General features: G+C 45.0%; 1 protein-coding gene across 1 annotated transcript in view; it reads left to right on the forward strand.

Moving 5' to 3' along the window:
- The first annotated feature begins 5,215 nt into the window (after positions 1 to 5,215).
- Positions 5,216 to 14,752, forward strand: part of LOC142202555 (inositol polyphosphate-5-phosphatase A-like) — a 38,722-nt gene continuing 29,185 nt past the window's right edge. The window contains exon 1 of the mRNA XM_075272724.1: positions 5,216 to 6,070. Coding sequence (XP_075128825.1) covers positions 6,014 to 6,070 — 57 coding nt within the window. The 5' untranslated portion in view covers positions 5,216 to 6,013. The remainder of the gene's footprint in view (positions 6,071 to 14,752) is intronic.

Raw genomic sequence — 14,752 nt, forward strand, 5'->3', positions numbered from 1 at the left:
TGATTGATCATGTCGACCACCACCGATCAGATATCGATGGCCTATCCTGTCAATGAGTCATTCCGCGGCCAGAAAACACAGGAAGGGGGCATTAAAGAATCCCATATAATTGACGTGTTAAAGGGAATGTATCACCTCTGTAACCGGATATTACTTTTTTTGATATGTTCTTATTTTATGTAGATTTTTATGGCAGCGGCCATCTTGCCTGAGCTGCTGGTAACAACATATAGAGCTATATTTTACAACACCCAGATGGATCGTAGACCTAGTCTGTTCCTTGAGGTCTATGAGAGCGTTTCCTTGGCATGCCCAGTGACCTGTGCAGGGAAAGGGGAGTTCTAGGTGAGCTGTATCCATCTCCTATTGTGAATAGCGGCCCCTATGTCATCCATAGTTAGATGGTACCAGTTATTGTCATCCTGCCTGTGCTGAAAATGAGGTGACTGCTGCAAAGAAATTCCTATGGAACAAATATCAGCCTGATATTGGGTTTAGTGGTCAGAGTAAAAACTACAGATTCATTTTTATTTTTATTTTTTTAAACAATTTTTGACGGCAGGTTCACTTTAAAGAGATTTTTGAGAATTTGCAGCATACCTACAGCTTTGATCCTGAGAGAGGCAAAAACCCCATGTGTTGGATGCAATTACCCCACATTAGGGGCTACTAGAAGTCAGATCATACATGCTGAATAGGAGTAAGTGATGTAGATATAAAATGTAGACCATCTTAAGGTGAACATGGACATAGAACGACATTGTCCGCCATTATCTTATGGACTGGACTGTAAAGGGGTTGCTCATGAGTGAAAAAAAACATGTCTGCCTTTTTCAAGATTATTTCAATGTAGCTGAGCTGCAATACCAGACACAACCTATGAACAGTGGTGGCGCTGTTTCTCCTAAAACACATAAAACATGGACAATTTTATCTTCTGAGGACAGATGCCCAAAAGGGTCATCTTACAAACCTGTATAGACCGAAGCATGGGTTTGTACCGAGCCGTCATATGGCATCCATAGAGGTCAATGGGGCAGATATATTAAACGGTTACCCCTGACAGCCAATCATGTTGCGGCTTTCATTTTTCAAAAGTGCTATTAAAAAGAAAGCTCTGCTGTGATTGGATTTTTTTTTTTAATAGATTAGGTCCGTACTGTACTATTGAGTACAGTTGGTCATGTGGCCAAGTCTGTGCAGGGGATGTATTGGTAACTCCTAGAAGGGCCACATATGTCTGCAGTGATCTAGGACATAGTGGTGATGGACTGGCTATTGTATCCATGCCCAGCAATACGATGAGCGTTCATGTCACTGGCGCCACCTTCACGGCTTGTTTTTCGTTGTTCCCCAGTACGGCTCCAGCTTTTCCAGCCACTGGATTTGCATGTGTGACAAGCAGGAAAAGTATGTATGTGCCCGAAATATTCCTACCCTCCGGATATAGCTGCACGCACAAGTACACGCACGATTTACATGTCAAATATATCCCAACCAGACAAACTGCAGCCAGATATATCATTATATGTACACTTATATATGAGAGAGATTGGGATAGATAGATAGATAGATAGATAGATAGATAGATAGATAGATAGATAGATAGATAGATATGTATTAGATAGATATGAGATAAATATTAGATAGATCGATAGATAGGAAGGAGATAGATAGATAGATAGATAGATAGATAGATAGATAGATAGATAGATAGATAGATAGATAGGAGATAGGATACATAGTAGATAGATAGATAGGAGATAGATAATATATGAGATAGATAGATAATATATGAGATAGATAGGAGATATATATATAATATATGACCTAGATAATATATTAGATAGATAATATATGAGATAGATAGATAGGAGATAGATATGTGATTGATTGATTGATAATATATGAGATGGAGATAGAAGGATACATAGTAGATAGATAGATAGATAGATAGATAGATAGATAGATAGATAGATAGATAGATAGATATGAGATTGAGATAGATAGATGATAGGAGATAGATATGTGATTGATTGATAGATAGATAGATAGATAATATATGAGATAGATAGATAGGAGATAGATATGTGATTGATTGATTGATAATATATGAGATAGATAGATAGATAATATATGAGATAGATAGATAGATAATATATGAGATAGATAGATAGGAGATAGATATGTGATTGATTGATTGATTGATAATATATGAGATAGATAGATAGATAGATAGGAGATAGAAGGATACATAGTAGATAGATAGATAGATAGATATGAGATTGAGATAGATAGATGATAGGAGATAGATATGTGATTGATTGATAGATAGATAGATAGATAGATAGATAGATAGATAGATAGATAGATAATATATGAGATAGATAGATAGATAGATAGATAGATAGATAGGAGATAAATATTAGATAGATATGTGATAGATAGATATAGAGCTATAGATATGAGAGATAAATAGGTATATAAGATAGATAGATATGATATAGGATGATAAGAGATATTTTCCCCACCATATCATATATACACAGTCTATATAACACTATCTCCATATTGGAAGGACTCGTAAATACGGGTCTTGGACAGTTTGCCGCCCTGTATATTACTATAGTAAGGTGCTCCAGGGTCACCTTATACAGTTCGCCCCTGCCAAAAACATACCACACAGTATTCATCAACATACGTACTGTACTGCCATATAGTGGAATACATCTGGAAAGTCTTGAATGTTGTGTGTACACGGCCCAGTTTTCCCAGCCTGAGGAGTGCAGTGGGCCTTCAAGGGGTTAACTTCTTCCTGCTCCTTCAAGGACAGGAAATACAAGCTTACTGGTCTAAGTGAATCTCTGACTCAGAACTCCCCTCATCCTTCTCCAACACCTTTGTCACAAATATCAAAGAAAATGTAGAAAGACCAAGAAGTTTTGTATCTGCTCTTACAGTACATTACGGTACGTATATATACCTCTACGTGGGTGTGGGGGGCACTCATACATACATACATACATGAGAGGAATGTGAAGGTGTTAAATAGAAGTGGAGGCTGGGATGGCTGCCGGCAACTTACTTGTCACTAAGTCTGAAGGAATGTCCAAATTTAGCAATGTCAGCTGAATGTTCTTCCCCATGTCAGATCTGAGAGAGTTGCTTAAAGAGAAACTCCGCGTGTATATGGTTCAGATAATGTAACAAGTATTGTGATGGCACATCATCTAGTGAAGGTAAATACCCCAGTGCTTTTATAGGATATTCCCCACAACAGGATAGCTTCCCTTAGTGCCCCCCACACAGTACAATGCCCCCACACATAGTACAATGCCCCCAAAGAGTGCTCCCATTCTCCCTTCAGTATCCCCACACAGTACAATACCTCCACGAGGGCTCACACACACAGTACAATTCCCTTGTTCAGTGCTACCACACACATAGTATAATGCTCCCAACGAGTGCTCCCCCACACATAGTATAATGCCCCCTTCAGTGCTTCCACACACAGTACAATACCCCCACGAGGGCTCACACACACAGTACAATGCCCCCTTCAGTGCTGCCACACACAGTACAATGCCCCCAACGAGTGCTCACACACACATAGTATAATGCTCCCTTCAGTATCCCCACACAGTACAACACCCCCACGAGGGCTCACACACACAGTACAATGCCCCCTTCAGTGCTCCCACACATAGTACAATGCCCCATTCAGTGCTACCACACAGAGTACAATGCCCCCAACGAGTGCTCCCCCACACATAGTATAATACTCCTTTTAGTGCTCCCACACATAGTACAATGCCCCCTTCAGTGCTACCACACACAGTACAATGCCCCCAACGAGTGCTCCCCCACACATAGTATAATGCTCCTTTCAGTGCTCCCACACATAGTATAATACCCCCAACGAATACTCCCGCACATAGTACAATTCCCCCTTCAGTGTTCCCCACACACATAGTATAATACCCCCAACGAATACTCCCGCACATAGTACAATTCCCCCTTCAGTGTCCCCCACATAATATAATGCCCCTTCAGTGCTCCCACACACAGTACAATGCCCCCTTCTGTGCCCTCACACACAGTGTAATGCCATATGGACCTCAGGGGCACAGCTCTGCCATGGTTATGACATCTAAGAAGATCCATGTACTATATGTTATCATTGACATAATGAAGAAGGTGATAATACTATGTTGCCATTGTTTATTCTGTTACCAGACACTCGGATCTTCTACTTCTTCTACACCATGATCACCTTAAGGAGAATGAGTATTCCTGGTGTCTCAGGGGGTCCTCACTAGCTTCCATTTGAAATTCCATGGTTCTCGGAGCTCTTCTATGTCCAAGAAGAGTTTGAGGAACCTTAACCACCTTGGACCTGCAGCTTCGTCTCGGACTACAAGAAGAGACTCTGGTAGGTTCTCCGTCTGGGTGGAATTGTCCTTCCATGTTTTTGGTTCCTTTGTTGTCTCATCTGGAGTCTTACTTTTATCTTCTAGTCTTGTAGTCTCATGCGTGGTTGTAGGTTGCCATGTTTTCTGTTTTTTTGTTTTTTCCACTTGTGTCTTCTGTTTTTGTCTTGTACTCTTTCTTCTATTTCTTGGGTTCTTTCTGCTCTTGGCTTTCCTACCACTTGTAGTTGGTGATTCTGATCCTCTTGTAGAGCATGTGGTGGAGGTCCCAGGCTTGCTAGCTCTAGTCTGTATGTTTCTGGAGTCTTCTTCTGAAGTCCAGTTTTCTGTGTCTTCTTGAGGCTTCTCATGTGTGTCTGAATCTAGGTTGGTCTTCTTAGAAGGCGACGGGTTATCCAGTGGAAAGCTCACCCTTCTTTTTAGATATGGAACCTGGACTTTAGATGTTTCAGAATTACTTAAAGAATTCTCTTGGTGGCTTTTGTTTTGACTTCTTGTATAAGGTCTTTGTGGTTGAGGCTTTTGGTTTGTGGTGGGAGTCACCGTCATCGTTCGTTGGATGCTAAAGATGTATTTGGTGGTGGGCGTGGTAGACTGTGACACATCATCAGTGCCATCTTTTACAGCCATCTTCACACCAAGCTTTGTCTTACTTGTTCCTTATACAAGATCCAGGAGTGTCTTCAACCAAGGCTACAACAATTCCATCTCGTGATGACATCTCGCTCTTTGTGATGTCACTTGAGTGGGCTCCATTTCTTAGACAACCCAGTGATGATGTTTATAGACAGGTGGCAAGCTCTTGAGGAACTTAGACAGCAGCTGACAGGTTTTGCAATAGCTAAAAGGAAGAGGGTTCGCCGTTGCAAAAGACAGGATGGGTTTGACGAGCAGATGGCGCGCTGTCATACAGCTGGAAAGTGTGTGTCAGACCTGCTTAGTAGGCCTTTACGCTATTACATGGTGTAACCTGACACTGAGGTAACAACAAGGACTGACAAAAGAAGCCCTGGGAGGTTGAGGACGACACAGAGTAGACCGTGACTACATGAGACATGTATGGCGAGAGGGAGGGACAGGTATGTGAGCAGAGAGGCAGGGGCACCTGGACGGTGCGAGGGAGGGGCCCGCCTGACACACCTGAGCCAGGAAGGAGGGAGAAGCCGCACAGATATACACAATCCGATTCTGGGATTTCTGAACATCTGTAAAGCGGGCGGCTAAGTCTGGATTAACGGGATGTCCTGCCTGGGACAGTGACAAGTTAATACCATGCACAGCCAGTCCTGGGCCTCCCGTGCGCCACTTTGCATACTATTTACCTTTGCGCTGTTTTTATAAAGCTCATCCCTGCGCCTCTCCTGACACCTGCTTCTTCCTTTTAGTCTTTGCTCGTGAATCCTTGGTCCCTTGTCCCCTTCCTTCTTTGCCAGCATCTTCTCAGACTTTTCTTCTGGCCTCCTTGCAACCTCCTCGCCCTTATATTGCAGAATTTGGACTCAAAAATTTTAGTCTCACACCCCAAATCGTTTTTGTCCCTGTGCTTCACAGTCTTGGTTTTGCAGTCACTTGTGAGCACTACCATGGACGGTCTGGGAGTCCTGCTCATCACGGCCAATATCGGCTCTATGTGTGATGAGGTGAGTATGAACCATATACATGTATGTCTTACGATTTTCTCTGATTCTGACTCATTTTGCTGACAGACTCCCTGTTAATGAATGAATTTCTGTTTCTTACTATCACATATTTTTAGGTCCAAAGTTCTGTGTTGATAAATTTCATAATAGATCTATATTGCGGTCATATCGTTGTCTTACACAGCGCTCCAATTCCTTGGCATTGGCATAGACTTAAAGTTGTACCTCCAGCTATAAAACAACTTTTTGAAAATGTATAGTGCAAGTGAATGTAAGAAACTTTGTAATATATTTTATTAAAGAAAAATGCTTCTTTCTCCATTTATCATACTGCTTTCTTCCCTCTCCCTTCAGTTAGTCTGGTATGTCTGATAAAAATTGCATCCATTCTGAATGAAGACTGTCAAGTTTCAAGTGCTGGCATCTACTGAGAGGAGAGGGGGGATGTGAAGGCTATTGTACGGAACGAGGATGAGATGCACCCAGTCTACCAGATAGAAAGTGATTTATTGCCTCATGCTCTACAGCAAGAGACTTGTCTTACTAAACGTAGCAGAGCTTGTACAGTTATTTACTAAGGATAGTAGAGCTAGAAGAGTTACTAAATATAGTAGAGCTGGTATCCTGCGTGTGTGTAGGGGAGGGAGGTAAGCAACCTGATAAATGGGGAAAGAAGCATTTTTCTTTAACCTCTTCCAGACTGCCAATAGATTATTTATGTCCGGGCGTTCCCTTTCTTGTTCTGCAAGGACGTATCGGTATGTCCTTGCAGTTTGCACAAAACAATTACCTTCCCTACCATCCCCGATCGCTGTGTACACAGCGCTCAATGAGTGTTGTATATGTGGCTATTTGCACCGCCATGATGCGGCTGCCCTCTGACCCGGCAGTCACGTGTGTGATCCGCCAGGATCAGCGTGGATTAGATCTACCGGGTCCTACAGGATCCAGATCAGCTCTATAGTAACATGGCAGGAGACTGTATTCCTCCTGAAACTGGGGCTAAATGTACCAACCCCCGTTACAGGGGAAGTCAGCCTCCCCCATTAAAAAAAAAAAGTGATCAGATGTCCCCAAAGGTCTATTATGGCCTTATGGGGACATCATGTAAAAAAACAAAAAAAAAATAATATTAGAGTAAAAAAAATAATTTTTTTTTAAAACCCCCTAAAATAATATGCCAATAAAACACCTTTATTACCCGTTCTAGCCCCACCCCCGGACCATACTATAAAAAATAAAAATGACCATAACGGAGATAAAAAACTATTTTAGCGAGTTTTTTTTTTTAGCAGCTCTTAAATGAAAAAAAGGGAAAACCAGATACATTTTCCCTTCTCTTTTGTTTATATTTTTCCCGATATAAATTTTTTTTTCAAAAAACATGTAAAAATAAAAACAACACCGAAAAAAGACGCAGAAATTAGTGGAATAAACCAAATGATGAAATGTTACAGCCCTAAAAACGCATATACAAAAATACCCGAAGATGTGTCTGGTCCTGAACCAAAAATTGGCCTGGTACTGAAGTGGTTAGTAAGATTTATTACAAAGTGTTTTATTTTAACCTGTACTATTCATTCCTAAGAAATTGTTTAATCATTGGAGGAGCCTATAAAGGATATAATGCTGGTTACTGGCAGCCACCACTAGGGGGAGCTCATGATATACTGTCTTATCATTAGGTTTAATGTATAAAGCTCCCTCTAGTGGTGAATGCAGGCAGGCAGCATGTTTTCTCATGGTGGCGGCCAAGGAGACTTGACAGAAACACACATGGACATTGGACTTGGAATCATTATTGATTTACCCGAATGTTGTGACACTAGTCAAAGATTTTCTGGAGATCACAGCGAAACTCTGCAATGTAATTGATATTTGCATATAAATAGGCATGCTGGTGATTTTCCGTTCCATTATGCTAATTAGATGGCAGGTGCTCTGTGGGTGGTCCCATTACTGCCAAGTGCAGGGGGCTAGGCATACCAAATGGTACATGCCACTGTGCCCTCAAGTTGCAGTCCCCATATGGACTGCAGCAGGTTTTCACTTTTTATATTACATCCATTTTGCCCTTCGCCAACCTTCAAGTGAGTGGGACAAAGCTGTAATACCCGTCACATACACTATGTAGTGTATGGATCACTATGAGTCCTGGTGACTGGAGGGTCCTAAAGGCACACTAATATTATAAAGGACATATGGTCTGGCATAGTTCATCTGAATCATGCCGTATTAGAAGACTGGGTCTGCTTTTTTTCCTCTAGAAACAGTGCCACTCTTGTCTATGGGCATTTATTTCAATTGCAATAGATGCAGTACCAAGCACAGCCAATAGACAAAAGTGGTGCTCTTCCATGGATCGGGGAGAAGCAGATCCGTGTTACTTAAATACAGTCCCTTTAAGTATTCTTATTAATCTTACTCATATCGCAGTGATTTTACAGAAATATTACAAGAAAGATGATGCTACATGTTATTCCAGATGTAGAAATTTTACTGTATAATAGAGAGCCCAGACCCCGGCATATCACCCCAGCCCTACAGATAGATAGGTTACTGTCACCAGAACCAGCATATCACCCCAGCCATGCGGATAGATACGTTAGGGTCACCAGAACCAGCATATCACCCCAGCACTGCAGATAGATAGGTTAGTGTCACCAGACCCAGCATATCACCCCAGCCCTGCAGATAGATAGGTTACTGTCACCAGAACCAGCATATCACCCAGCCTTGCATATAGATAGGTTAGTGTCACCAGACCCAGCATATCACCCCAGCCCTGCAGATAGATAGGTTAGTGTCACCAGGACCAGCATATCACCTCAGCCCTGCAGATAGATAGGTTACTGTCACCAGAACCCAGCATATCACCCCAGCACTGCAGATAGATAGGTTAGTGTCACCAGAACCAGCATATCACCCCAGTCCTGCAGATAGATAGGTTACTGTCACCAGAACCCAGCATATCAACCCAGCACTGCAGATAGATAGGTTAGTGTCACCAGAACCAGCATATCACCCCAGCACTGCAGATAGATAGGTTAGTGTCACCAGAACCAGCATATCACCCCAGTCCTGCAGATAGATAGGTTACTGTCACCAGAACCCAGCATATCAACCCAGCACTGCAGATAGATAGGTTAGTGTCACCAGAACCAGCATATCACCCCAGCCCTGCAGATAGATAGGTTAGTGTCACCAGACCCAGTATATCACCCCAGTCCTGCAGATAGATAGGTTACTGTCACCAGAACCCAGCATATCACCCCAGCCCTGCATATAGATAGGTTAGTGTCACCAGAACCAGCATATCACCCCAGTCCTGCAGATAGATAGGTTACTGTCACCAGAACCCAGCATATCAACCCAGCACTGCAGATAGATAGGTTAGTGTCACCAGACCCAGCATATCACCCCAGTCCTGCAGATAGATAGGTTACTGTCACCAGAACCCAGCATATCAACCCAGCACTGCAGATAGATAGGTTAGTGTCACCAGAGCCAGCATATCACCCCAGCCCTGCAGATAGGTTAGTTTCATCGGAACCAGCATATCACCCCAGCCCTGCAGATAGATAGGTTACTGTCACCAGTACCAGCATATCACCCCAGCCCTGCAGATAGATAGGTTAGTGTCACCAGAGCCAGTATATCACCCCATCCCTGCAGATAGATATGTTAGGGTCACCAGAACCAGCATATCACCCCAGCCCTGCAGATAGATAGGTTAGTGTCACCAGAGCCAGTATATCACCCCATCCCTGCAGATAGATATGTTAGGGTCACCAGAACCAGCATATCACCCTAGCCCTGCAGATAGATAGGTTAGGGTCACCAGACCCAGCATATCACCCCAGCCCTGCAGATAGATAGGTTAGGGTCACCAGAACCAGCATATCACCCCAGCCCTGCAGATAGATAGGTTAGTGTCACCAGACCCCAGCATATCACCCCAGCCATGCGGATAGATAGGTTAGGGTCACCAGAACCAGCATATCACCCCAGCACTGCAGATAGATAGGTTAGTGTCACCAGACCCAGCATATCACCCCAGTCCTGCAGATAGATAGGTTACTGTCACCAGAACCCAGCATATCAACCCAGCACTGCAGATAGATAGGTTAGTGTCACCAGAGCCAGCATATCACCCCAGCCCTGCAGATAGATAGGTTAGTGTCACCAGAGCCAGCATATCACCCCAGCCCTGCAGATAGATAGGTTAGTGTCACCAGACCCAGCATATCACCCCAGTCCTGCAGATAGATAGGTTACTGTCACCAGAACCCAGCATATCACCCCAGCACTGCAGATAGATAGGTTAGTGTCACCAGACCCAGTATATCACCCCAGTCCTGCAGATAGATAGGTTACTGTCACCAGAACCCAGCATATCACCCCAGCACTGCAGATAGATAGGTTAGTGTCACCAGACCCAGCATATCACCCCAGTCCTGCAGATAGATAGGTTACTGTCACCAGAACCCAGCATATCACCCCAGCACTGCAGATAGATAGGTTAGTGTCACCAGACCCAGTATATCACCCCAGTCCTGCAGATAGATAGGTTACTGTCACCAGAACCCAGCATATCACCCCAGCACTGCAGATAGATAGGTTAGTGTCACCAGACCCAGCATATCACCCCAGTCCTGCAGATAGATAGGTTACTGTCACCAGAACCCAGCATATCAACCCAGCACTGCAGATAGATAGGTTAGTGTCACCAGAGCCAGCATATCACCCCAGCCCTGCAGATAGGTTAGTTTCATCGGAACCAGCATATCACCCCAGCCCTGCAGATAGATAGGTTACTGTCACCAGTACCAGCATATCACCCCAGCCCTGCAGATAGATAGGTTAGTGTCACCAGAGCCAGTATATCACCCCATCCCTGCAGATAGATATGTTAGGGTCACCAGAACCAGCATATCACCCCAGCCCTGCAGATAGATAGGTTAGTGTCACCAGAGCCAGCATATCACCCCAGCCCTGCAGATAGATATGTTAGGGTCACCAGAACCAGCATATCACCCTAGCCCTGCAGATAGATAGGTTAGGGTCACCAGACCCAGCATATCACCCCAGCCCTGCAGATAGATAGGTTAGGGTCACCAGAACCAGCATATCACCCCAGCCCTGCAGATAGATAGGTTAGTGTCACCAGACCCCAGCATATCACCCCAGCCATGCGGATAGATAGGTTAGGGTCACCAGAACCAGCATATCACCCCAGCACTGCAGATAGATAGGTTAGTGTCACCAGACCCAGCATATCACCCCAGTCCTGCAGATAGATAGGTTACTGTCACCAGAACCCAGCATATCAACCCAGCACTGCAGATAGATAGGTTAGTGTCACCAGAGCCAGCATATCACCCCAGCCCTGCAGATAGATAGGTTAGTGTCACCAGAGCCAGCATATCACCCCAGCCCTGCAGATAGATAGGTTAGTGTCACCAGACCCAGCATATCACCCCAGTCCTGCAGATAGATAGGTTACTGTCACCAGAACCCAGCATATCACCCCAGCACTGCAGATAGATAGGTTAGTGTCACCAGACCCAGCATATCACCCCAGTCCTGCAGATAGATAGGTTACTGTCACCAGAACCCAGCATATCAACCCAGCACTGCAGATAGATAGGTTACTGTCACCAGACCCAGTATATCACCCCAGCCCTGCAGATAGGTTAGTTTCATCGGAACCAGCATATCACCCCAGCCCTGCAGTTAGATAGGTTACTGTCACCAGTACCAGCATATCACCCCAGCCCTGCAGATAGATAGGTTAGTGTCACCAGAGCCAGTATATCACCCCATCCCTGCAGATAGATATGTTAGGGTCACCAGAACCAGCATATCACCCCAGCCCTGCAGATAGATAGGTTAGTGTCACCAGAGCCAGTATATCACCCCATCCCTGCAGATAGATATGTTAGGGTCACCAGAACCAGCATATCACCCCAGCCCTGCAGATAGATAGGTTAGGGTCACCAGAACCAGCATATCACCCCAGCCATGCGGATAGATAGGTTAGGGTCACCAGAACCAGCATATCACCCCAGCCCTGCAGATAGATAGGTTAGTGTCACCAGAGCCAGCATATCACCCCAGCCCTGCAGATAGATAGGTTAGGGTCACCAGACCCAGCATATCACCCCAGCCCTGCAGATAGATAGGTTAGGGTCACCAGAACCAGCATATCACCCCAGCCCTGCAGATAGATAGGTTAGTGTCACCAGACCCCAGCATATCACCCCAGCCATGTGGATAGATAGGTTAGGGTCACCAGAACCAGCATATCACCCCATCCCTGCAGATAGATAGGTTAGTGTCACCAGACCCCAGCATATCACCCCAGCCATGCGGATAGATAGGTTAGTGTCACCAGAACCAGCATATCACCCCAGCCCTGCAGATAGATAGGTTAGTGTCACCAGACCCCAGCATATCACCCCAGCCATGCGGATAGATAGGTTAGGGTCACCAGAACCAGCATATCACCCCAGCCCTGCAGATAGATAGGTTAGTGTCACCAGACCCCAGCATATCACCCCAGCCATGCGGATAGATAGGTTAGTGTCACCAGAACCAGCATATCACCCCAGCCCTGCAGATAGATAGGTTAGTGTCACCAGACCCCAGCATATCACCCCAGCCATGCGGATAGATAGGTTAGTGTCACCAGACCCCAGCATATCACCCCAGCCATGCGGATAGATAGGTTAGTGTCACCAGACCCCAGCATATCACCCCATCCATGCGGATAGATAGGTTAGTGTCACCAGAACCAGCATATCACCCCAGCCCTGCAGATAGATAGGTTAGTGTCACCAGACCCCAGCATATCACCCCAGCCATGCGGATAGATAGGTTAGGGTCACCAGAACCAGCATATCACCCCAGCCCTGCAGATAGATAGGTTAGTGTCACCAGACCCCAGCATATCACCCCAGCCATGCGGATAGATAGGTTAGTGTCACCAGAACCAGCATATCACCCCAGCCCTGCAGATAGATAGGTTAGTGTCACCAGACCCCAGCATATCACCCCAGCCATGCGGATAGATAGGTTAGTGTCACCAGACCCCAGCATATCACCCCAGCCATGCGGATAGATAGGTTAGGGTCACCAGAACCAGCATATCACCCCAGCCATGCAGATAGATAGGTTAGTGTCACCAGAGCCAGTATATCACCCCAGCCCTGCAGATAGATATGTTAGGGTCACCAGAACCAGCATATCACCCCAGCCCTGCAGATAGATAGGTTAGTTTCATCGGAACCAGCATATCACCCCAGTCCTGCAGATAGATAGGTTAGTGTGACAGAACCAGCATATCACCCCAGCCCCGCAGATAGATAGGTTATGGTCACCTGAATGTGTTTTCACCTTGTGTATCGTTGCGTATATTGCCAAGATATCACTGTTTTTGTCAATATGCCCAATGAGCTGTTTGTAGCAATGGTAAAACCCTTATTGTTCCAAAGAGCTCATTTGCATATTGAAAAAGGTTATTACTGCAACAGAGGCAGCAAATCATAAGGGGAACACCTAACAGGTGACAGTAACCTATCTATCTGCAGGGCTGGGGTGATATGCTGGTTCTGGTGACAGTAACCTATCTATCTGCAGGGCTGGGGTGATATGCTGGTTCTGGTGACAGTAACCTATCTATCTGCAGGGCTGGGGTGATATGCTGGTTCTGGTGACAGTAACCTATCTATCTGCAGGACTGGGGTGATATGCTGGTTCTGGTGACAGTAACCTATCTATCTGCAGGGCTAGGGTGATATGCTGGGTCTGGTGATAAGACTTGTTTCTGTACATTTTAGTCCCCACCCCCCTCCTTTCCCCAAAATTTGTCTATATAGGCATAAACAGACATGCAAATAACATGCAAACACGTCTGTCCTACTGTCTTGGCTGGAAAGTAAGGGATGTGCAATGTTTTGTCATAGGATTTATACATGTGAGTGAGACCAGGGGGCCAGGGCATATTAGGATGATGCCCCAGTAATTCGTTATTGATCCCCTCCTCTATTAGTGGCTCCCCCCCTGGTGGACTCGGCCCATCTATGTATCACATAACTTCCCCTGAAGATCACCGGGGATTTCTGAAACCAAATCTGTTTGTTGCTGTGCTGGATTAGTTGTCATGGTGAGATCTGAGGCGTCCTCCATCTTGCTTTGTGGGCCGGCCAGGCTCTATAAAGTCCCAGTAGAAATCATGATCAGACTATTGGACATATTGGATAGAAATAGAGGATTCTCCTGCCTGGCGCTCATCATTTCCTTCACCAAAACGTAGAAATTTACTGACTATTGTAAACGCCAAAATGGCCTCCTATAAGCACTGCCTGCTTCACAGTTGCATGACGGCGGTTGTATTTATTATTAGGTTGCCTTGTTATACACCATATGCTGCACACTCACAAGGCAGTGTCTGGCGGCATAGTAGTGCTTTGCACTATGTGCAGTTTATATGTTTAGCAGCTTTACATGACCTCTGCATGAGCATTATATGAGTACAGGCCCAACAATTGGTGGATCACGGTCTGAAGCCTGACCATGGCCCCCAGCTTTCTGGACCCCTGTCTGCTTGCTCCTGCATAATGACAGTGGTTGGCAAAAGACTGATCTCCTGGCCGCTTATGCTATTGCACTGTTGTATTA

The sequence above is a fragment of the Leptodactylus fuscus genome, chromosome 5 (assembly GCF_031893055.1).
Source record: "Leptodactylus fuscus isolate aLepFus1 chromosome 5, aLepFus1.hap2, whole genome shotgun sequence".
Lineage (NCBI taxonomy): Eukaryota > Metazoa > Chordata > Amphibia > Anura > Leptodactylidae > Leptodactylus > Leptodactylus fuscus.